At 38.3% G+C, this 24391-nt stretch overlaps 1 protein-coding gene across 1 annotated transcript in view; it reads left to right on the top strand.

Moving 5' to 3' along the window:
• The first annotated feature begins 500 nt into the window (after positions 1-500).
• Positions 501-24391, top strand: part of ARHGAP42 (Rho GTPase activating protein 42) — a 312973-nt gene continuing 289082 nt past the window's right edge. Inside the window, exon 1 of the mRNA XM_027040080.2 lies at positions 501-1218. Coding sequence (XP_026895881.1) covers positions 1065-1218 — 154 coding nt within the window. The 5' untranslated portion in view covers positions 501-1064. The remainder of the gene's footprint in view (positions 1219-24391) is intronic.

Genomic DNA, 24391 nt, shown 5'->3' on the forward strand with positions numbered 1-24391 from the left:
GGTCTAAAATCTTTCCACCTTTATAGCTACTTGGAAAAACAAGGAACATCCCAAGGCCTATGAACCTTTTCATTTTCAGTATAAAAAATTCTGACTTTCTTGGATCAAGGAAGTGAGCGGTGGGAAAGAGGTAGGAAAACTTTTCAATCTGGAATTTATAAGTATTTAGTGGAAACGTGTGAAATAAAATCTAAACTAATGCTAAAAAGTACCATCTTCCAACCGGAGTTCAAAATGACTTCCCAAACTTCAAGGAAAGTTAAAGTTGGTTTCTCTCCCAGGCAATTTTAGGGTACGGGTGGTGAGAAAGACGGGTAGGGGAGGTACGTTGGGAGTTTGAGATCCTTTGGGGCGTGGAGAACCGCAAAGTGTTGCCATGAGCTAGTCAGCTCCAGGTGCCGGGGAGGAGACAGAGCTGACGCCCCTGGCGAAGGCGTGAGCGCAACTACGCCGCAGCCGCGCGCAGCGCATGAGCCAAGTGCGGGCGGGCGGGTGGGTGGCGGCCGAGGGTGACTGGGAGAAGAGGCGGGGTGGCGCGGGGTGGGAGTGCGGCGGCTGGAGGAGGGTCTCCCAGCTCAGGCCCGATTTGCAAGCTCTCTGAGCCTGCGTCCGCCGAGGGGGAGGGCTTCCCTGGCCTGTCCAGAGTGGCTCAGAGCACAAACGACTGTCAAGAGAGTAGGAGAGTGGAGGTGCCGGAAGTGTGTGCTCGCCGTGGAATAACTTTCCTGCTCCGGCCGCGGCCCGGAGCCTCCGCCGCCTAGCTGTTCGCAGCGACGATGCGCTCTGATGACAACGACCTGAGCGGACCCGCGCCTCGGCCCACCGCCAGAGTCTGCACACTCCTCGCCGCAGGGGAAGAAGACTGAGCCCGGAGGCGTCCGCGCGCCCCGGGAGCCGGGTGCAAGGCGGCGCGGCGCTCGGGGCCCATTTCCTCTGCGCGGTCCCCTAGCGTTTGTCTTGTTCCCCGCGATCGTGCGTCCTCAGCGCCGGCCGCGGTCGCCGGCTGTTCCCGCCCTCACCGCCGGCCGGGACGTGCCCCGGCAGCCACTGGTAGCGTCTGTGCCATGGGGCTGCCTACTCTGGAGTTCAGCGATTCCTACTTGGACAGCCCAGATTTCAGGGAGCGCCTGCAGTGTCACGAGATTGAGCTGGAGCGAACCAACAAGTTCATTAAAGAGCTCATTAAGGACGGCTCTCTGCTCATTGGGGCGCTGAGGAGTAAGTGGATCGGGCAGGGGCGGATGGAGGGCGCACAGGGTTGTGGCGAGTCCCCGCGGGGTGCGGATTTGAGGGGTGGGATGGAGGACTCGGGGCTTCTTTTGTTTGAATGGGTTTGGGATAAAAGCTGAAGAGCTCCCCTGCTGGTGGCCAACAAAGTTTGTTCTTAGGTGTTCTTTACTTAAGTAATGTCTACAGAGAAGGGGAAGTCCTCCACTGGACACAGGAGTGTATCTTGAGGAAAGTTGTTCAAAGTTATCTTTTTGTATAACGCTCCTGGAAAAATGATGGAGACTATTGGTCCTTTTTTGTTTGTTTGTAATTTTATTATGCCTGATTTGAACACTTTTTCAAAAGTCCTGAAGGAGGGATTCAAGAATTTGTCTTAAGGATAAAATGAAGGTAGTTTAGTGATATTCAAAGAAAATTATTGATTCCTTATGTGTATCAGTGGCTCTTCACTGGGCACAATCGATCACAGGATTGGCTTTTTTAAAAAATAGACATTTACAATTTTGTCATTAGGAGGATGATGGAGATGATCGAAGACAGCATGGACCGGTGGATTTAGTCTCTACCAGTTTTTTTGTTGCGTCTTAATTTTTGGTTTATATTGTAAATTTGATGTTGGTCGAGTCATTGGGGATGAGAGTTGATGGTTAAAGGTCAACCAGAATTTCAGATTATTATATAAGTAAAAACTGCCCTTAGGGATTTTTCCCCACTTCCTTTTCCCAGCCGATTTTCTTTACTCCCTCCTGAATCTGCTGGTTTTCACTTTCAGTTACTAAGACCTAGGACAGTCTTAGTTTTAACTCCAGTTTCTCTTAGAGAAAATGAAGTGATGTAATTGGTAAGGCTTAACTTGTACCTTTCCCAGGAAGTATTTGCATCTTAAAGGAAGCTTCTGAAGGTTTTAGCTACTGAAATGAAGCCCTGAATTATCTGGTCTCTGATGACTGGGTGAGTGAGGTATTTTCATAAGTTGGAGAGCTTTTAGGAGATCTAGCAATCCCCAGGACAAATGTAGGGGAACCATCATCGTGAAAGGTCAGTAACAACATGTTGGGGATGTGTGTGTGCCCAACACTGAGACATTAGCATCTGAGCTGTATTTTGAAGCATGTATTAATGGTAAGAATAGAGCTTAGCAAAATATCTTGAAATAAGGGTGCTCCCAAATCTTTTTAACCATCCCAAATGCCAAAACATTTACTTATCACTTGTGTTACTTAACTAGGGTAAAGAGGATATGTTTTATACCCACATTCATTCAATTTCTGAATTTGAGGCTGCTACTGGTAACAGTATTTACTGATCTGTGAAAAAAATAACTTATATGCAGTTCTTTCCATTCTGTACATACACAAATGTGAACTCACCTTCCTTCTGGTTTGCAAACTCTGGTTGAGGTTTCAGGACTGGCATCTTTGCATTTTAGCCTCTTCCGAAAGAGTTTCCCCATTTCCGAGTGCTAAGTGCCAAGCTGACTCTTGCTGGAGCTGCCAGGTGTTCTACAAGTGATATTTTCTCCTCATTTTGCTGGGGAGATCAATTTTAGCGTTTCAAAAATTGAAAACACTTCCATAGCTGTGATAAAAACTCTGAAATGCATGTTATTTTGCTAGTAATAGTATGTATTTTATTATGATTTTTTAATCTAGTCTTGCAAAAATCAGGTGATTCCTATCCTTAATAAGTTGGTTTTTCCATGTATAAGTGAGGAAATCATGACAGCGTAAGCTCCTTGAACATGCAGAACCTGTCTTGTTCATTTGGTCATAAGCGCTTAAATATACAACCTGCCGTCTTTCTAGAATTCTTAGGTTTGTGATGAGAGTACATTATTTTAATTAACATTTGGTTATTTATATCATTATGGAAGGAAGACATTTTATTCCTTGTTGAAATAATTCCCAGCATCAGCTGCAAATAGAGATTTGGAGCAGAGGAACTCTTGAAGTCACATGATGGCACTGCTTTTTTCCCACCAAGCCACCTTCTGTCCCTTGGGAAGGATGCAGTGAGGCTAGGCTGCAGCTGCTAAGTGCCAGCTCTCCGAAGCTGCTCAGCTAGGGTAAGAGTGTGCCTACAGGACTTTGAAGCCTGCTTATAGTTCTATCCCAGATCCACCAAGAAGCCCCCTTTCCCCAGTTCTGTCCCTTCTGACTGTTTTTCTTTTCTGCTCTAGGGAGCCTTCACCTTCCCTTTCAACTATGCCTTTCCATTCTCTGTACCTACTGTTTCAGTAAGTGTATCCGTTATCCACTTCAGTTTTATTTTTAGAACTTTGCTGTTATTTTCATTAATAATTAATGGTTTCTTAATATAGCCTTCCTGAGCTGACAGTCATCATCTAAGCATCTTCTATTATTTCTATCCTAGTTCATAGCTCTTCTGGTGAGAATTTTGGCATGGACTTTTGGCTAATACATATGTAACTGTTTCAGTAGGAGTCACATATGCTTTTTTTTTTAATTAAAAAATGTTTATTTATTCTTGAGAGACAGACAGGGAGTGAGCAGGGGAAAGGCAGAGAGAGAGGTAGACACAGATTCCAAAGCAGGCTCCAGGTTCTGATCTATCAGCACAGAGCCAAACGTGGGGCTTGAACTCATGAACTGAGAGATCATGACCTAAGCCAAAGTTGGAGGCTTAACCGACTGAGCCACCCAGCTGCCCCAGGTAAGGAGTCTCATATGCTTTTTGATTTTTACTTCAGGGTGTACCTTTTTTGAGAATTACATGAAGGGAAACTACAAAGGCAGTCTAGGCATGTTAGAAAGGGAGGCTGGTAGGTACCATTCAATGTCAATTACAGGTGTATTGTCAGTTACAGACCCCTAATAAAAGAATCTCAACAGGAGAGAATCATCAGTTACAGACCCCAACAGGGAAAGATGTTCACTGCATTTCCTACAAGAAATCTACTATCCCTGCAACTCATCCAATGAGAAAGCATCATCACTCTGAAGTCGTGCTTTTCTCCAATAGACAACAGACAACAGGGGTTCAGAACTTCTCCAACTTCTCCATAAAGTAACATTCCTCTTCTCTGTTTTCTAGATTTACCTATGGTTTTGTGATAGCTTGCTTGTCCAGCATTGCATTTCTCTTACTTCCGAATAAACCCATTTTTGCTGGTTAAAATAACTGGCAGTGTTATTTTTAAGGTTAATAGTTTCTTTAGTAGAGTATTTGGAAGGGTCCTTATAAAGAAAGGAAAACCTTGCTTGACTACATGATTTCAGTTTTAAATAACATAAGTAAGATACTTAACATTCTTAAAATAAATTATTGCTTTTCATATTCACATCCACTTTAAGAAAATGGATGACAGCTAATTAAGTGGATTAACCTAGACCTGAATTTAAATTCTAGTGCTGTCAGGGGCACCTGGGTGACACAGTTGGTTAAGTGTCTGACTCTTGATCTTGCCTCAGGTCATGATCTCATGGTTTGTGGGTTTGAGCCCCACATCAGGCTCTGTGCTGATGGTGTGGAGCCTGCTTGGGATTCTGTCTCTCCCTCTCTCTCTGCCCCTCCCCCACTTGTGTGTGCTCTCTCTCTCTTTCTCTCTCTCTCTCTCAAAATAAACTTAAAAAAAAGAAAAAAAGAAAAAAATAAATTCTGGTGCTGTCAAATGCTGTGTGATAATTGGCAAGTAACTTAACCTCTCTGAGTCCTGCCTTTCCTATATAGTGAAGGAAGATCTATAAATATCTTACCACTAGAATTATTTGTTCGTTTTGTTATATGTCATACAGACATTTGGTGAGCAATACCTGAGAATATTTGATACTGGAGAATTGGGTTTTAGTTCATGCTGTGACTCAAAATCCTCCACCCTTTTCATCAAATGTTATTCTATGAACTTTGTTGCTTTAACAGGTATCAGCCTCAAAATTTGAGTTGTGAAATCATAGGCTATTTTTGCTTATTGATTTTCTTCTTTTAAAGATCATATTCAAAGGGTCACCTCAAAATGGCTTTCTCATAAATTCCCCCTTTAATTTATACTTTATAATTTTAGATATTTATGTGAGTTTTGTCCTTGCAAAAATAGACTTCCCCCCCTCCCAAAAACAGAAAAGAGAAAAAAAAAGGATAGACAGAAATAGAATTGTATTCATTTAATTGAATTATTGGGTGGGGAGTATATGAACATTCTTTCCTCCACTTGCCCTGTGGCATCTTGGGGCCTTCCCTTCTTTCTTTTTTCTTTCTCTCTCTCTTTTTTTTATTTCAGTTTTTAATTTTGATTCCAGTATAGTTAACGTATAGTGTTAGTTTCAGGTGTACAATATAGTGATTCAACAATTCGATACATTACTCACTGATCATTGTGAGAAGAGTACTCTTTAATCCCCATCACTTGTTTCACACATGCCCCTTCCCCTCTCTGGTAACCATCAGTTTATTCTCTCTAGTTAAGAGTCTGTTTCTTGGTTTTTTTCTCTCTCTCTCTCTCTTTAATGTGGTGTACATAATGGAATATTACTAAGCCACAAAAAAGAATGAAATCTTGCCATTTGCAACAACATGGTTGGAGCTAGAGGATATAATGCAAAGTGAAATAAATCAGAGAAAGACAGATATATGATTCCACCCATGTGGAATTTAAGGATCAAAACAAACAATTTAAGAAACAAACTTATTACCAGTGCTTCCTTTCATTGCCTTAAGGTGGAATTGTCCAGGTATCTTCTCTGCATTTTGGATGTTTCTCAAACTTCTATGTGTAGGCTTCTTTTAGAGGGAAGAAAAGTTAGTGGACTCTAATATTAGAGTCAGTTATTTATTATGGTAGTTATATATAAGCACAAAACTAATTCTAAAGCTTATTCATACAATCTTAAAAGCAAATCAATTTATGAATTAAATAAAATAATGTGAAACCAATAAAAAAGCTTGTCAACTACATTTAATTAATCTGATGGTTGATGATGATTTACTGAAATGAAATTTCCCCTTGTATAAAAATTGCTGATAATGTCTTGTATGTTGACGATTCATTTTCTCTTTGCTTTTCCCAGTTGAAACTGCAGTTCTTAAAACTGCTTGCCCAGATGATGGCCTCCTCTCTATCACAAACTATTTATTTAGTGGTTGTATTGCCTCTGTTCCTAAGGAGTAGTGCCTGACACTAGCGATGCATGACACAAATAAGAAGGGCACCTATTTGAGTGGTAGAGGTTGATTGCTCCTAAGTTTAGATATAAAATAAGCAGTTAATGAAAACATTAGGACATGAGCAAGAGGGAAGCACACAATTTCTGGTGTTTATTGCCCTCTGTGTTCCCAGACCCCAGTTTGAAGTACGCTGCTATGGTACACTTGTGATCTGGGGATTAAGTAGTTGTTTACCAGGGATGCAAAGGCTACCTTGAGACTGTGAAAAGGGTGAGGGATACCTGCCTTCTGCTTGTTGTGTGTCTCAAACTCACCTTAGCCTGGTTTCACTTGTTTCTTCACTATTTTGTGTGTATGTTCTGGGCCCACCTTACTACTAGAGTTTTTGGTGACAGAGGGAAGGGGTTAAAAGGAAAAAGACAAGTTTAAGAAGTTTGAGACTTTATATAGTTATGTGCTGTTTATTTGGTCATTCTTCAGCTTTTAGTAAAAATTGCTATTGTTTGGCCATTTTTTTGTATTTAAACTTGTACCTAGGTTTTATTTAGTACCTAGTACCTAGGTTCCATTTATGAATGGAACTCATTGCTGATTCTTGTTTACCCTGCAAGAGCTCCTTCACTGCTGCGGCTTTCACTAAGGTTGTTTTGCTTGTTTAGCTGGGCAGTCTAACCAAAGGTATGGATGTGTAATTACTTCAACCATTCATTTGGTTCTTAAGCCATTAGAATTAGAGTTAAATGATCAGAAGTAACTGTATCTTTCAAATGAACTGTAATTAATTTTAAGAACTGGTAGATTAGGAATGTGGTGCTTTCAGGTTCTGCTTCAGAGATGTTGCAAGTAAAAGCAGTTACACTTGTGTGAATTTAAATGGCAGCCTTGGTGCTTATCAAAGTGGAAGTAATTTGGGCTGGCTGAGTAATTCCATTTACTTCTCTTATGATGCTCAACATGAACTTAATGGGTACCCATTTACATTGTCTTTATTTCCCTTGGATTTCCTTTTTCAGCAGGTAGTAATTGAGGGGCTGTCTTGTTTGAGGCCACAGAATCAGTTAGTGGGAGAATGGCTTAGCAGTAACCACCTTTACACTGCCATCTCTGACAGTTATGATCAAGGTACCCCGAGAGTATAGAAAGCTGAGGTAACCACTAAAATGTTAGTCACTGAAAAGCTGCTTTAACAAACATCCTTTGAATTATTAACTTAAAAGCACAATGTTTATTGGGTTGTGATATGTTAGCATTACTCAAATAAAAAAATAATACAGCTTACATTCAGTATTGCTTTGGGCTGACTGCAATTTTAAGTAATGAATACATAGAAAATGGCAGATATTTTATTTAGATTTATGAAGAGAAATATTAGATTAAAAAATTTAGACCATTAAGCCATGTTTGGTAAATATTCAACAATGAAATATTTATTATGGACAGGTAAGAAAGGGTTGAGGAAAGGGGGTTTATTTTGTCTTGAATCTCTTTCATGAAAATTGTTTCTTGCCAGAGCTGTGATTGCCGCCTCTTTTGGCCCCAGCCATCCCTGCTGTCTGGATGGTAATTTCCACTCATTTCAGCCTTCTAAGCAGGTGTCATCCACTCTGCAGTTCCACCTGCCACCCACCAGTTTCAGCTGGCAGCTGGGCCAGCCTTCCTTTTTCCTCCAGCCTGCTGAACCTCTGCCCAGGATCTAATAATCCTTACAGTGTGTCCCAGTTGATTTGGCTTCATCAGCTGAGGACTTGCTACCTGTTTCTTGCTGACTTTCATCCTGAAAATTAAAACCATTTGCTAAGAACCTGGCTGTCTAGTTCATGGAATCTGTGCTTCATCTTTTGCAGCTGCCATACTCTGAGTTGTAATGGCTGGGCTTAGTATAAGTGTAGAAATTTACATATTTTTTAATCGTAATAGCCCTTGAAAGCAAAGGAAAAGGGGCAGGATGAAAGCAGGACAGTCATTACAAATATAATTATATTAATAGTTTTGTCTTTGGCCAGGTGAATTTATTTATTTATATGTTTATTTATTTTTGAGATAGAGACAGAGAGGGAGTGGGGGAGGGGCAGAGGGAGAGTAAGAGAGAGGATCCAAAGCAGGCTCTGTGCTGACAGCAGAGCTGGATGTGGGGCTCAAACTCACTAACCGTGAGATCATGACCTGAGCCAAAGTCAGACGTTTAATCCACTGTGCCACCCAGGCGCCCCTGGCCAGGTGAATTTAAATTTTGGCCTGGATATTTCTGGTAATGTGGATCCTTCTCTGTAAGATTACATCTAATGGGGATACTTGGTTAATCAGAGTTTGTCATAGTTCATATCTGCAGTATTCTGTTTTATTACCAAGAATCCAATTGCAACACAGAAGAAAGCATTACCACAAAGCACACGTGTATATCTCTCAGGACTGTGATTTGCTTCAGAAAAAACAAATTGTGGAATAGTAAGGTGGCTTATAGTGGCTGATAATCTGCCAGTTTTTTTCAGCATTTTTCCTTTCTTGTAGAGGTATGCATGCATAAAAGAAAAATAAAGTACCAATTTTCCTAGGACTTTTAATTTTCCATTTGAGAGTAATTCTTTTAATTGTAATTTTTTATGGAATCTGTTGAGAAAAGTCTAAAAATAAGACTGATGAAATCTTTGTACATTATTTTATATTAATTATTAAGACTTTTCAGTTCCAATATTTAGATTCTATGATAAAGGTCTGTTCCTAATGGCATTTTAAAAATATCAAAACATGACATTTTGTGTGTTGTTGGTTTATCTGACGTGGGTGAATATTAGCTACAATGGGCAATGCTTTATATTTTGTGAAGGATGGGGAAGCATCCTGGATTGGTTCTCAATGTTAGGTGGTATTTAAAAAAATCGGAAAAAATGCTGCACATGTATAACCTTGCTACATTAGTTAGAGTTCTCCATGAACCTTGGCTTTACTCTGGGAAAAAGTTGGTAGACACACTATGACCCCTTTCATTTGGAAGTCAGACAGATTTCTCAGTAGCGGAATTTCTTTGTTTCCTCACACAAATCTAAAAAGCCATACTGCCTGCTTGTTTATGAAAGTCATGCCAAATAGTATTCCCTTGTGTATAAACACATAATTGGAGCTTATCCAGATGAAAGACCCAGCTTCAGTTTTCTCTTCAGTATACAGTAAAAGTGGTGATTTAATTTAGAAAACTGGTATATGTTTGTGTGTGGAGGAGAGTGATAAGCTGCTAATAGAAGTGAGTATTCAGTATGTATATTATCCCTTTCCAAATGGAAGCTGTGTTAATTGATTTTACTTTGCGTTGGTGAGAATTTTCTCTTCTTCATTTAATTTCCTTATTTCCTACAACGTCTGAATGAACGATGTGGCCCAAAAAAGGGGACGGTGGGGTGGTGGTAGTGGTGAGAGAGGTAAACAAGGGGAAGCAAATTTAAAATTGGTTGAGAAAAGAATTTAAATATTATGGTTTTGTAACTTGTGTTGGGCCTTGTGTATCTCGTATGAAAAAGTTACTATGTGACATTAGAGAATCAAAGGAATAAGAAGGTAGCCTTCCAACTGTTGTAAAAGTTGGGTTGTGCAAAATTTGAGGGAGATAGTTCCCATTAAAAACTGTCAACAAAAGAGATAATAGGGGGTGACTTTTCTAGGGCCGTACTATTTGCAGAAGATGTGGAAAAGCTGTGTACTTATGAAAAAAATGATGTCAACATAGGAGGTAATAGGGAGGGACTTTTCAAGGCTTGTGTTGACTGCTTGTCAATCCTGGTTTTCTTTAGGTGACCCTTTCTAACATCACTAATTATTACTTCCTCTGGATCCCAGCTCTATTACTGCACCATTTTTCTTAGTATGTGATGTTGCTGAATTCATCTTCCTTTTTTAGTTTATTTCCTGTATCCTTCTCTTAAATGTTGATAGTATACAAAGATTCCTTCTTAGCCCTTTTACTGTTTGCTTTCCTTGAGTGATTAACATGTCCTCCTGGGCTCTAGCCCTAACCTCATTTTCCTGAGCTCTGGACCTGATTTTTACCAGCATATCACCACATGGATGTACTTCAGGGACCTCAGACTCAATGGTGTGTCAAAACAATTTCTTTCTTGCTCTCCACCTTGTTCTCTTTGTGTTCTCATTTCTTCATTTATAGCCTCATCCACCTGGTCATCTCATAAAGGAACATCTGAGTCCTTCTAACTCTTCCTGTTTCCTTCTCCAGTTTTTAAACTCCAGTTTTTCACTCTTGCCAGATTAGGGCATTTAGTTAGTCCTGTAATTTTGTGCCCCCAGATACCGTAAATTAGATTTTCTCTGCCTATGTTTGGAAATAACACTTTTTTTCTTTTTTTTTTTTTTTTTAGTTTAAAACAATAGACATTTATACTCTCATAGTTCTGGAGGCCAGAAGTCCAAAATCAAGGTGTCAGCAGGGCTGTGCTCTAGGGGATGATTTTTCCTTGCCTCCTCTAGCTTTGGGTGTTGCCAGTACAAGATGTTCCTTGGCTTGTAGATGTGTCACTCCAGTTCATGGCTGTGTAGTCACATGACATACCCCCTGTGTGTCTCTATTACATTTTACTTGTTCTTTCAAATACAAACTTCTAGGTGCCAAGGATATCGGTATTCTGTCAGCTGTGACCACATTGTGGATGCTCAGTGATTGCTAAACATCAACCAATTTCATTTTACTAAGAAGAGTATATAATATGGAGGAAGTTTTTGAATATCTGTTGGAATGAATGAGCCATGGAATGAGGACCACAAATTTGCTTTTTAATATTTTTTCCAACAGGCTTTATTTGTAACTGCTCAAGCTTGGGTGTACTGATTTTTGGGACTGGATAATCCAAGGGACAGCAGATAGCAATAGGAATTACAACTTTATTCTAGTCCTGGTGCTGCTACTAAGTAGTGGCATTGGTACAAGCTACTTGTCTCAGAACCTATTTTTTTCATAAAAAATGGGAATAACGTTTGCTCTATATTTCCTGTAGGATTTTTGTGTGGGCCATGGAAATAATGCATAATAATATAAAAATGTAACATTATTTTCATTTGTTTTAGGCAGGATCATTGTGATCCTAATAATTTCGGTTTCTTTTTCAAGACTACATGTAACACATAATGGTCTTGTCAACATTATTACCATATTCTGTAGAAATGAGATTTTTAAAGTGGAAATGCTTTAGTTGAATGTTAAAGCATGGGCTTATTTGTCTCCCAAATTAAATCTATTTGTTAGGAAATGATTATAAGATGTGGCATGATTTTGGTTTACCTTTTTTCTTTTAAGCAAGTATTTGCTATGGTCTGGGAACCAAGAAAGCATTAGGTTGGCATTTAGGGATTATGAATAGGCAGTATAGATGTTGAGACTTCATGGGTATCTGCTGTTGCTTTATTTCTGTTGGCTCAGGTCAGTGGTCTATAAAAGTTATTTAAATGATGGTCACAACTTGCACTTCTCAGAAGTGAAATAGATTGCTGGGCAATTTTAAAAAATAAAATAGGCCAAGCTGCCTATGAGAGATATTTTTTTCACATTGGTTTCTCTGTGGAAGGCAGCTAGTGGCTTAGAAGAGCACTTTCCAGGGCGTTTCTTATGCCACACAGATGTTTTGTAAATGTAATTATATTTGAGGTGAGATCATCCTAGTGGTTATTGATGAGAATAGAAAATGATGAGATTGGTGGGACATTGCTGGAAGGTTTTGGGGACAGGGAATTATGGGGAAAAAAGATATTTCATTAAGAATTAAAGAAGAAGATTCTGGGGCGCCTGGGTGGCTCAGTCGGTTAAGCGGCCGACTTCAGCTCAGGTCACGATCTCATGGTCCGTGAGTTCGAGCCCCACGTCGGGCTCTGGGCTGATGGCTCAGAGCCTGGAGCCTGCTTCCGATTCTGTGTCTCCCTCTCTCTCTGCCCCTCCCCCATTCATGCTCTGTCTCTCTCTGTCTCAAAAATAAAACGTTAAAAAAAAAAATTAAAGAGGAAGATTCAGTTGGCTCCCTGAGATAATTGAATTGAGCCTGTTAGCTAGGTGGTTAAGGAAAGGCAGTATTATTGAATTGGTGTCAGAATCGCCAGGAGAGGATATTTGGATGGTACCACAAGGATAAAACAGATCATTTAAAACAACAACAAAAACAATTTCTTAAGGGATCTATGAGTTTAAGGGGAACTCTGCCCTGGGGAGCCTAGACTTCAGGGACAGTTTGTAAAGTGAAGGAAGAGCTGGAAAAAGCCAGCCTCTTTGGGGTTACAGAAAGAAAATAGAGACTGTTATTAATCCTGAACAAGGAGTAGCAGTGAGTGAGTGAGTGAGTGAGAATAACAGCCTCCAGGTTCGTCAGGTTTAAACTCTGGTGCATGTCCTTTTCTTCCCATTTTTTCCTTGGTTCCTGACCCTGCTCTGATGGAAATTAGAGTTCTATGGATATTCACAGCTGACTGGCTGTGATGTTTTGTGACACCCATTGAAGAGAGGGATGAAAGAGGCTGAACAACGATGTGGAACCAAGGTGTGACATACTTAAAATGTGCACATTGGTGATTTGTTATCTGTGCATTGTGAATGGACTCCTGCCAGCTAGTTAATGGACATATCCATCAACTCACATAGTTATCCTTTTTTTTTGGTGAGAACATTTAGGTTCGACTCTCTTAGAAAATTTCAATTATATAATACAGTATTATTGACTATAGTTACTATGTTTTAAGTTAGATCCTTGTCTCTAATTCATCTTATAGCTGGAAATTTGTATCCTTTACCATCAACCTCCTCCTATTTCTCCTAACTCCTAGCCCCTGGAAGCTACCAATCTTCTTTCTTTTTATGAGTTTGCTTTATTTTTTATTTTTATTTTTTTGATTCCACATATAAGTGATACCATACAGTATTTGTCCTTCTCTGTCTAGCTTATTCTACTTAGCATAATGCCCTCACAGTCCATCCAAGTTGTCACAAATGGCAAGATTTCCTTTTTTCTCATGGCTGAATAATATTCCATTGTATATATACATCTTCTTTATTAATTTATCTTTTGGTGGATACTTTTTTCCATATCTTAACTATTGTGAATAATATTTCAGTGGACATGCTAGTACAGATAGCTCTTCAATATTCTGTTTTCATTTTCTTTGGATATACACCCAGCAGTGGGTTTCTTGGATCATATGGTAGTTCTGTTTTTAATTTTTTAAGAAACCTCCATGCTATTTCCATGTGACTCCACCATTTATATTCCTGCCAACAGTGTAGAAATGTTCCCTTTTCTCCACATCCTTACCAACACTTGTTATCTCTTATCTTTTTGATGATAGCCATTTTAACAGGTATGAGATGACACCTCATCGTGGATTTGATTTGCATTTCCCTGATGATGAGTGATGTTGAATGCCTTTTCAAATGTCTGTTGCCTGTATGTCTTTGGGAAAATGTCTATTCAGGTCCTCTGCCCATTTTTTAATCAGATCGTTTATTTGCTATTAAGTTGTATGAGTTCTTTATATATTTTGGAACCAGTATCTAATTTTAGAATAGTTTTATTGCCTTAAAAGAAATCCCATAACCCATTATCTCTCTTCCCTAGCTCCTGACAATTGTTACTAATATACTTTGTTTCTGAACCATTTTTATATAAATGGAATGATGCAGTCTATGGCCTTTTATGACTGGCTTCTTTCACTTAGCATGTTTTCAAGGCTCATTCATATTTTAGTATGTATTGGTACTTTATTCCTTTTTATTGCCAAATATTCAATTGTATGATTATACCACACATTTTGTTTATCCATTTATTAGTTGAAGGACATTTTGGTGTTTCCTTATTATTATTGCTATTATTGATAATGCTACAAGCATTCATGTACCTGTTTTGTGTGGACATATGTTTTCATTCTCTTGGATATATCCTTAGGCATGGAATTATTGGGTCATATGGTAACTTTATGTTGGAACTCCTTTATGTATAGAAACTTAGTAGGTTTATAGACATTTACATTACATTGTTTATGATAGAAAGCAGTTTGAGAGTTAAATGTATATTTAAGGCAAAGTTATAATTTTCCATAGCAAATTCAGATATGACCTTTTTATTTGTTGAAGAAAAACAGAATCACTTGGTAGATATTTAAGGAGGAAACATTTCATGTTCTTTTACTTTTCATTATACATGGGTAAGTATTTAAAAATCTCATAATGGAAATATAGGGCAATGGCAATTTTTACATATGTGCAGAGTGGCAAGAGTGGGGAGGAGAAAAGGAGAAAATACAAAGTTCACAGTGTGATGGGCCAGGAGAGATGTGAAGAAGAGAGAATGGAACACTGACTTACATATTCATTAAGCATATTTATTTATTTATTTATTTTAAAGTTTATGTGTGCTGTCAGCACAGAGCCTGATGTGGGGTTCGAACCCACAAACCATGAGATCATGACTTGAATTGAAATCAAGAGTCGGATGCTTGACTGACTGAGCCACCCAGGTGCCCCTCATTCAGCATATTTATTAGCACTTGATATATGTCAGATACTGTTCTAGACCTTGGAAGTACAGAACAGAGGTCCAGCTCTTCTGGATTTGCCTTTACTTAGGGCATGCTGGTGATACTGTATAGTGTGTGTGTTGTTACTACTTGGTGCTAAGACCTAGAAGGTACCTTGTGTACCTTTTATTTCTTCAGATAGCCTTTCTCTGTAACCAAGGGTAACTTGTGCATGTCACCTTGTGCATAGCAGTCAACACAGCATAGGGATCTCATATGAGAATGTGAATATGTCCATTCTTCATTCTTCCATTCTTCACTCTTTACACACACACACACACACACACACACACACACACACACACACACACACATGGCCCTAGTAAGTCTCTCTCTTTCTTAAACTCTGGTTTCCTCATTTCACAATGGGGATAATAATAATAATAATAATACCTACTTTTTCATGAGGGTTTCACAGTTATTGTAAACTGTACTTAGCATATGGTTGCTATTATAATCATGGTGTATTTTTTTAAAAGTTTTTTGAGTGTTTATTTATTTTTGAGAGAGAGAGAGAGAGAGAGAGAGTCAGAGCATGAGTGGGGGAGGGGCAGAGAGAGAGGGAGACACAGAATCCAAAGTTGGCTCCAGGCTCTGAACTGTCAGCACAGAGCCCGACGTGGGGCTCGAACTCACGAGCTGTGAGATCATGACCTGAACTGAAGTCGGACTCTCAACTGACTGAGCCACCTAGGTGCCCCAATCATGGTGTATTTTTTTTAATAGATAAAATGAAATAACCTCAGTGTTAAAAATATTTAAAATGCCTTTCATGATGATAAACTTTATTTTATTTAGCTTTCCATGTCTATGTGAACACACTTAAAAATATAAATATAGTCATAATATGTATACCATTATATATTTATATATAAATTTGTACCATTATTTCAAATATTTTTCTTGCTTCATTTTTTTTTTACTATTAGCATATCTATGACCAAAAGTGCTCAGATTGAAGGTGATATTTATCTGTAAGTAATTTAAAGCAGTCTACATTTGAAATGTAAGTAAAACCAGAGTAGGTTACATATTGAGTAAGGAAACATCTGCACTTTGCTACAGTTCACCCAAAGGAAATTGGATCATGTATCAGCTATGTGATGGAATAAGACTTTCATCTTTTAAAGAAATTTCCCTGACTAAAATTTGCATTCATCTGTTATTCTGAGATGAAGCCTCTGGTATATACCTTGTGACACAGAGTTTGCTGAACCTTAGCATACTCTGTTGTTGGATTGCAGCTGCTGCATCTGCTGGAACTTAACTAGAAATCAGAAACAACTATTTTTAAAACTTCTTCAGGCTCACACGTTTTAGATTGCTTCTTTTTCTTAATGTGGACAGTTTGTCAGTTCGTGCATGTTTCTTTTCAGGTCCTCAGTTATTAGTCTTTTGGAATTACAAATCACTTTATCTTTTATAAACAATGTAGTTTTTTAAAGGAGTTACTTACCAAATTAATCTGAGAGGAGAAACTAGTCCCTTAGGGTATCTTTTGGCCTTCGACTCTTTCTGACCATTTGTTCTACTTATCTGAATTGTACTAGCCCCTCCAAATTATACATGTGCACACACTCCTATCCCAGGTTCTCCTAAACTATGGTCTGTGTCTCATTCTTTATGTTCAGTACTCTGTCAGGTACATATTTATTGACAGGTAACTGTTGAATACATGACTGTGTTGACTTTGTGAAAACTTAACACTGAGATATTCTAAAGCTTAGGATATATGTGGTCATAGTTTTACTGGACTGTTGCTTATTTGACCATCGCATTCCTTGCTTCCTGAAGCTTCTCCCTGGGCTTCTGTGGAGCCATATATGTTCCCTTAGCAATCTTTTCATTGACTTTCCAACTTTTTCTTTGTAGTCTTCCAGATTTCTTTCACCTCTTCCTTCCTCTTGAATGTAGGTGTTCATATTGTCCAATGAGAACATTTTCTCAATAGATGTAAGTTGGTGATGAATATTTACCCATAACCAAATGGTTAATATCTGTAAGATAAATGGGGGAAGAAGGTGGTTAGGAAGTCATCAGATCAGTGAACACTAGATACAGGACAGTTGATAAGCCAAAGGATAAATACAGCTGTTACCCTTTATGGAGAGTCAGAGAAATGAAAATGAATGTAAAGTATCCATTTTTATCCATTAACATTGCTAAAAGATTTTTTAATGCCTTTTTAAAATTAGGGTGTACTAAGACTTTTACCTTCCGTATGCTGCTGATAGCATTGTAAATTAGTAATATGTGTCAAGGACCTTAAAGTGTTTATACCCACTGGAAAAGTGATCCCAATTATGGTACCTTTTCTGCAGCAGGTAATACTGATTTCCTACCCAGCATCTTTGCCCTTTCATCCCTTCTATAACAATGTGAGTTTGTTCAGCGACTTAAGCCTCCTCCAGGTCAGGGGTAAATCCTGATTAGTTGAGTCACTCATTATAACCCATTTCCCCTTGCTAGGAATGGCACGTGTTAACAATTCTCTGTTAATAATTTGATAGTGATTTTCTTAATTTATAGTCTTCATATCTTTTCCCTACTTGCTTTCCCATCTTCCAATTTCTGGCTATTTAATTTGGTTTCTCTTTTATACAGTTATCTTTGAGCACTTTCTCTTTTCATTCTTTTAAAAATGGCATATCGAGGCTATCATAAAGTGTACATATCCAGGTTTGGGCTGTTTTGTTTGCTTGTGATAAGCACACTGTTTTCATGGACAAATTAATTACGCCTGGTGTTTTGTTAAAATATAACTAGTATTAATACTATAAGGTTGTCGTTCTCCTGTTGTCCAGGAGAACTCACCTGTAGTGGGTTTAATTTCTTTTTTAATGTTTTGTGAATTATTAGATGCAAATGAATGTCCTGTGAAAATATGATCTTACTGTCTTTGAGGTAACAGATATTGATGGCAGACAAGTGAGGGCTAAAAGGAGAAAGCTTGAGACTCAGATCATGAAATGGGAGTTACTATCTGGTAAGACTGGGCATCAGTTAGACCAACCTGGGCATAGATCCTGACCATGTGACCCAATATACAGCCTGGAGTGAGGTCTTGGCTCTTTTTGAGGCTGTTGCCTCTGCTTTAATTTGAGGATCACTTTCTTTGACGCACAAATTTATTATGGTAATTGAATCTATTCTTTTATAAGATCAAGCATTGTGCTAGGAACATTCTAAAGTAAGAGATCCAAAAAGATGATAATAGGATTTCTCTTTAATTTCTGCTAAAACATATTTGAAAATTGTAAAGCATTTAGCTGAGAGGAATTTGGTATAATAAGACATCAGATATTTATTGGCTATACTTTAGGGATTTCTTTAGGGAATCTGCAAAAATATGTTCCTTTGGAAGTATTACTCTAAGTGATCTGTTGTATTCATTGCCTTTCCATGCCAAGCTTAAATGTGAGCATATTTGTTACATTCTGTTTATTTTGGTAACCCATGGGTTTGTATTTTTAGCATGGCTTGAATTTTATTTATTAGTCATTCTTTCTAACAAAATTGTTATGTCACAAGTGTCGTATCTACTCTTTTTTTTTAATGAAAAAGAAAGGATAATCTAAGGCAAGAATTTTGGCTAATGGGCTCTGTCTGGCTGCTCTGAACAGATATGGTTTTGCAATATGGTATTAGTATCCTGTGTTTTCTGTTATTTAAATCATGACTAACCATAGTGGGCATAGTGATGCAAATATTTCTGAAATCCTGTTTTTGTGTTAATGGGGCAGAATCTTTTTAGCAAAGGTTTTAAATGATCTAACAACTGAAATGTTTGCTTAAACAGGATTAAAATGTATTTACCTGTGAAGTCAGGTTTTAAACGCTACAATGTGAAAGTTTTTATTAATGGCATTTCATATCCCTAAATCTGCTAAACTTTATAAAAACATCAAATGATGAAAAGTGAAGTGAATTCTATATCCATTTATATATAAAACTTACAGATTATTGTATGTGCTTTGTGCATATGATATTTGACATAATTTACTGCCATTTGAAGCAGACATTTCTGCTAACCTCTACTTCCAAAGTTGATGGGGTCATTTATCTTTCTTCCACTACCAGTAGAGAAGGACATTCGAAAATTCCAGTGCGAAAGGAATTTTGGTGAGTAGGTGTGACAGCCACCCCTCTGACATCTGGAGATGGTTCTTGGGCTTGATGAAAAGGTAGTAAACATGAAAGAAGAGATACCTGGCTGGGATTTTCAGATTTTTTTTCCTGGTCAAGTTGAACTATAGCAGACAGACCTAAAGAATTCTTACTTAGCTTTGACATTGGATCCCAAATTAATTATATCCTTGTGCAATCTTGTTAACTCTTTTTTTTTTTTAAGAGAGAGAGGGATCGAGAGTGAGAGAGTGAGTGTGAGTTGTGGTAGGGGGAGTGGGGGAGAGAGAGAGCGAGAGAAAGAGAGAGAGAGAGAGAAAGAAAGAGAGAGAGAGAGAAAGAGAAAGGATCTCAACCAGGTTCCACATTCAGTGTGGAGCCTGACACAGGGCTCGATCCCACAACCCTGGGATCATGACCTGAGCTGAAATCAAGAGTCAGACCCTCAACCGGCTGAGCCACCCATGCACCCCACTCTGTTAACTCTTATCTCCAGTTGGAGAATAGGGGAACTAACTTTCCTCTTTCTGTCCATAAATGTATGGGGCTGGGACAAGATGAAAACATGGTAGAAGTAATAATATGCCTTTGAGGGGAATCTGCCTCACCATTCCATTTTCTGTTCTACATAACTTCTTGTTTGGGAACACGTTTATCTGAAGATGGTAACAAGAATAAGCAGTGTGTTTCCTTATGACTCTAGGTATATGTTTATTCTGATTTACTGGTTAATCACTTTCTCATTTTTACTACTGCTGGCCACTTTTAAAAGTTTCTTTCTTTTTTTTTTAAACCATCATGAAAGGGATAACAAAATACCAATACAAGGAAAGCTAAATGTCAGTAGGACTTAATGTAGTATCTACCAGGAAAAATACAGCCTCTATAACAGTTGTTAGGGAACTTATAAGAGTCAGGAAGCAGTAATTCCTGTTCTTGAAAAGCTTACAAACCAAACAGAACACAGATATGTGAAAAGAACTAAACTGGATGGTTTTAAATGGAAGAAAGGTCACTAGAGGAATTGCAGCCAGCGTATGTTGGAGGGTCATGTCCACAGATTGGATGAATGCAGGAAGAGAGTCTAGCAGTATGGTATAGCATGGGCAAAAGCACTGAAACAGACATGAATTACCCTGTGACAGAGATGACAAAATGATTTTTTTCTATTAAATAAAGCAGTCAACATATAAGAAACGATAAGGGAACTAGGAAAGGGGTACTGTAAATGTCTTTGAAAGTTAACCTAAACTAACAGAGTACATACACTAGATGTAAACTTCATGGGTACCTGTAACTATCCTGTATTTCGATTTACTGTGGTTTCTGTCTCTTGAATTATGTCAGGTTTGTGGGTGGTGTGGAGTCATTACATATTGAATATGGGTCATGATCCACACATACCAGTGTGTACATTTTAGTTAAAACCTGTTGGTGGTTCATTGCAAAGGATGTTTTTAAGCTTTGATAATCACAACACCACAATTTAATTATAAATAAGTAAATGGAAAAAGTTAATGGTTCCCGGGTCAAATAAATGCTGTATGTAGGTAATTAATGAAGATAATGAAGTTGAGTCCTTAACTCAAGAAATAAGCCAAGGGAAGTTTTCTAGTCAGTGAATTTACTAATTATTGATTTCTAAAGTATCAGTTGTTTTTCTCCTGGCTTACTGTCATGTCTATTATGTGAAATAGAATGGTATTAGTATGCTTTTATGTCCTTTGGGGTTAAAGCATGTTTCATTGGGGTAAGATAATGTTATTAGAAAGTGACTTGAGCTTCATCATAAAATTGCACCAAAAAGTAGAAATTTAGCAAAAAGTTTTGTTTTCATGGAGGTAAATCTGCAAAAAAGAAAGAGGTTATTTTAATTATTATTTTTTTTTTATAAGAGAAGTCTTGTGAGAAATTTCAGGAAGGATAAGAAAGTTCCCCTCCCTCACCCTTTTTAAAGCCATCTCAAGGTTATTTTGGGAATGAATGTGTTGACAGGAGCAAAAAGAAATATTAAAAATAAGCAAAGAGAAAAACAGTGGGTATCATTCCAAGATGAGCTCTTGAGGAATGTAGAGCTACAGAATTAAGTATTCATTGGGGGAATTCAGCAGCTTAGCCACCTTTGAATAACACATATCATTAAACATTTATCATCTGAGGGGCACCTGGGTGGCTCAGTCGGTTAAGCATCTGACTTCAGCTCAGGTCATGATCTCACACTCCGTGAGTTCAAGCCCTGCGTCGGGCTCTGTGCTGACAGCTTAGAGCCTGGAGCCCTCTTCAGATTCTGTGTCTCCCCCTTTCTCTGCCCCTCCCCTGCTCATGCTCTGTCTCTCTCTGTCTCAAAAATAAATAAAAACATTTAAAAAATTAAAAAAAAACATTTATCATCTGAGAATGATTCTGGGTTATGTAGAGGACAAGTTCAAAAAAAGAAACCATGGATAAGTAGTCTTGGTTTTGTTTCATACAAGTAGAGAAGGAAAAATAATTTGAGCTTGACATAGATTTAGTGTTTACTCTTCATGTGAACTGCCCTGAGTGTTATCCTGGTACTCAAATTCACTCATGTAGAATATTATATATTCACCTGCTCCAATGCTTATCATTCTGTGGGTGGTGATCCTTGAGGTTTCTTAAAATTGAGAATTTTGTGAGTTATACTAGTATTAGGAAAAAATAGAAGAAATAAAACAGCACAGTGTATTGAATATTTTGAACGAAAATATTGTTTAATGAAACTTATTTCTGTTTTCTAAGTACACATGGATGAGAAGGTAATGTTGGATTGTAAAATATAGTTCTTATTGTGAGTCATGGTCAAAAATCTAAAAACAAATCACAATGTTTTTATAAAAAATACAAAAAAGAAAAATAAGTACACTATTTAATGAGTGAAGTTGTATCTGTCTAGCATATATGTGGTGAGGCCTGATTATGTTTTCTTTGGGGAGGTAAGTGGGCAGATGCACTGGGGAAGAGCAATTCTCTGGTGCCACAGATACATTTTGAGGTTGCACGCAGAGTTCTTGGCAAGTTGCACATCCTGTGGGTCTTGTGAAGCTCTTCAAAATGGGTACTGGTCAACTCCAGTGTAAATAGCTCTTGAAAGTGGTCATAGCTGCTGTTATCTAGCAACTGACATTGAGGTCAAGAAGGAGGTTTATCTAGTTCTTTTTTTTTCTGAGATAGTTTATTTATTTATTTTTTTGTATTATATTTTTCAATTTTTTAATTTTTTTTTGAAAACATAATTTATTGTCAAGTTAGCTAACATACAGTGTATACAGTGTGCTCTTGGTTTCGGGGGCAAAGTCCCATGATTTATTGCTTACATACTACACCCAGTGCTCATCCCAAGAAGTGCCCTCCTCAATGCCCATCGCCCATTTTCCGGTCTCACCTACCCCCGCCCCCATCAACCCTCAGTTTATTATCTGTATTTAACAGTCTCTTGCGGGTTTGCCTCCCTCTCTGTTTGAAATTATTTTTCCCCTTCCCTTACCCCATGGTCTTCTGTTAAGTTTCTCAAGTTCCACATGCATGAAAACTGATACCTGTCTTTCTTAGACTGACTTAGTTCACTTAGCATAATACCCTCCAGTTCCATCTATGTTGTTGTAAATGGCAGGATTTCATTCTTTCTCATTGCCAAGCAGTATTCTGTTGTGTATATAAGCCACATCTTTATACATTCACCAGTTGATGGACATTTGGGCCCTTTCCAGGATCTGGCTATTGTTGAAAGCGCTGCTATAAACATAGGGGTACAAGTACCCCTATGAATCAGCACTCCTGTATCCTTTGAATAAATTCCAAGTAGTGCTATTGCTGGGTCGTAGGGTAGTTCTGTTTTTAATTTTTTGAGGAACCTCCATACTGCTTTCCAGAGCGGCTGCACCAGTTTGCATTTCCACCAACAGTGCAAGAGGGTTCTCATTTCTCCACATCCTCACCAACATCTGTTGTTTCCTCAGTTATTCATTTTAGCCATTCTGACCAGTGTACAGTGATATCTCAATGTGGTTTTGGTTTGTATTTCCCTGATGATGAGTGACATTGAGCATCTTTCCATGTGTCTGTTGGCCATCTGGATGTCTTTTGGAAAAGTGTCTATTCATGTCTTCTGCCCATTTCTTCACTGGATTATTTGTTTTTTGGGTGTTGAGTTTGGTAAGTTCTTTATAGATTTTGGATACTAACCCTTTATCTGATATGTTGTTTGCAAATATCTTTTCCCATTCCGTCAGTTGCTTTTAGTTGTGTTGATTGTTTCCTTTGCAGTGCAGACGCTTTTTATCTTGATGAGGTCCCAGTAGTTCATTTTTGCTTTTATTTCCCTTGTGTTCGAAGACATGTTGAGTAAGAAGTTGCTGTGGCTGAGGTGAAAGAGGTTGTTTCCTGCTTTCGCCTCTAGGGTTTTGATGGTTTCCTGTCTCATATTTAGGTCTTTCATCCATTTTGAGTTTATTGTTGTGTATGGTGTAAGAATGTGGTCCAGTTTCATTCTTCTGCATATTGCTGTCCGGTTCTCCCAGCACCATTTGCTAAGGAGACCGTCTTTTATCCATTGGATACTCTTTCCTGCTTTGTTAAAGATTAGTTGGCCATATATTTGTGGGTCCAATTCTGGGTTCTCTATTCTATTCCATGTGTCTGTTTTTGTGCCAATACCATACTGTCTTGATGATTACAGCTTTGTAGTAGAGGCTAAAGTCCGGGATTGTGATGCCTCCCACTTTGGTTTTCTTTTTCAACATTATGCTGGCTGTTTGGGGTCTTTTGTGGTTCCATATAAAATTTAGGATTGTTTGCACTAACTTCGAGAAGAATACTGGTGCAATTTTGATTGGGATTGCATTGAATGTGTAGACTGCTTTGGGAAGTATTGACATTTTAACACTATTTGTTTTTCCAATCCATGAGCATGGAATGTTTTTCCATTTCTTTGTGTCTTCTTCAATTTCTTTCATAGGTTTCTATAGTTTTCAGCATGCAGATCTAAAAGGTTTGGTTAGGTTTATTCCTAGGTATTTTATGGTTCTTGGTGCAATTGTAAATAGGATCAATTTCTTGATTTCTCTTTCTGTTGCTTCATTATTGGTGTATATAAATGCAACCGATTTCTGTACATTGATTTTATAGCCTGTGACTTTGCTGAATTCATGTATCCTTTCTAACAGCTTTTTGGTGGAGTCTGTTGGGTTTTCCATGTAGAGTAGCATGTCATCAGCAAAAAGTGAAAGTTTGACTTCTTTGCCCATTTGGATGCCTTTTATTTCATTTTTGTTGTCTGATTACTGAGGCTAGGACTTCCAACACTCTGGTAAACAACAGTGGTGAGAGTGGACATCCCTGTCAT

Source organism: Acinonyx jubatus, chromosome D1 (genome assembly GCF_027475565.1).
Source record: "Acinonyx jubatus isolate Ajub_Pintada_27869175 chromosome D1, VMU_Ajub_asm_v1.0, whole genome shotgun sequence".
NCBI classification, from domain to species: Eukaryota; Metazoa; Chordata; class Mammalia; order Carnivora; family Felidae; genus Acinonyx; species Acinonyx jubatus.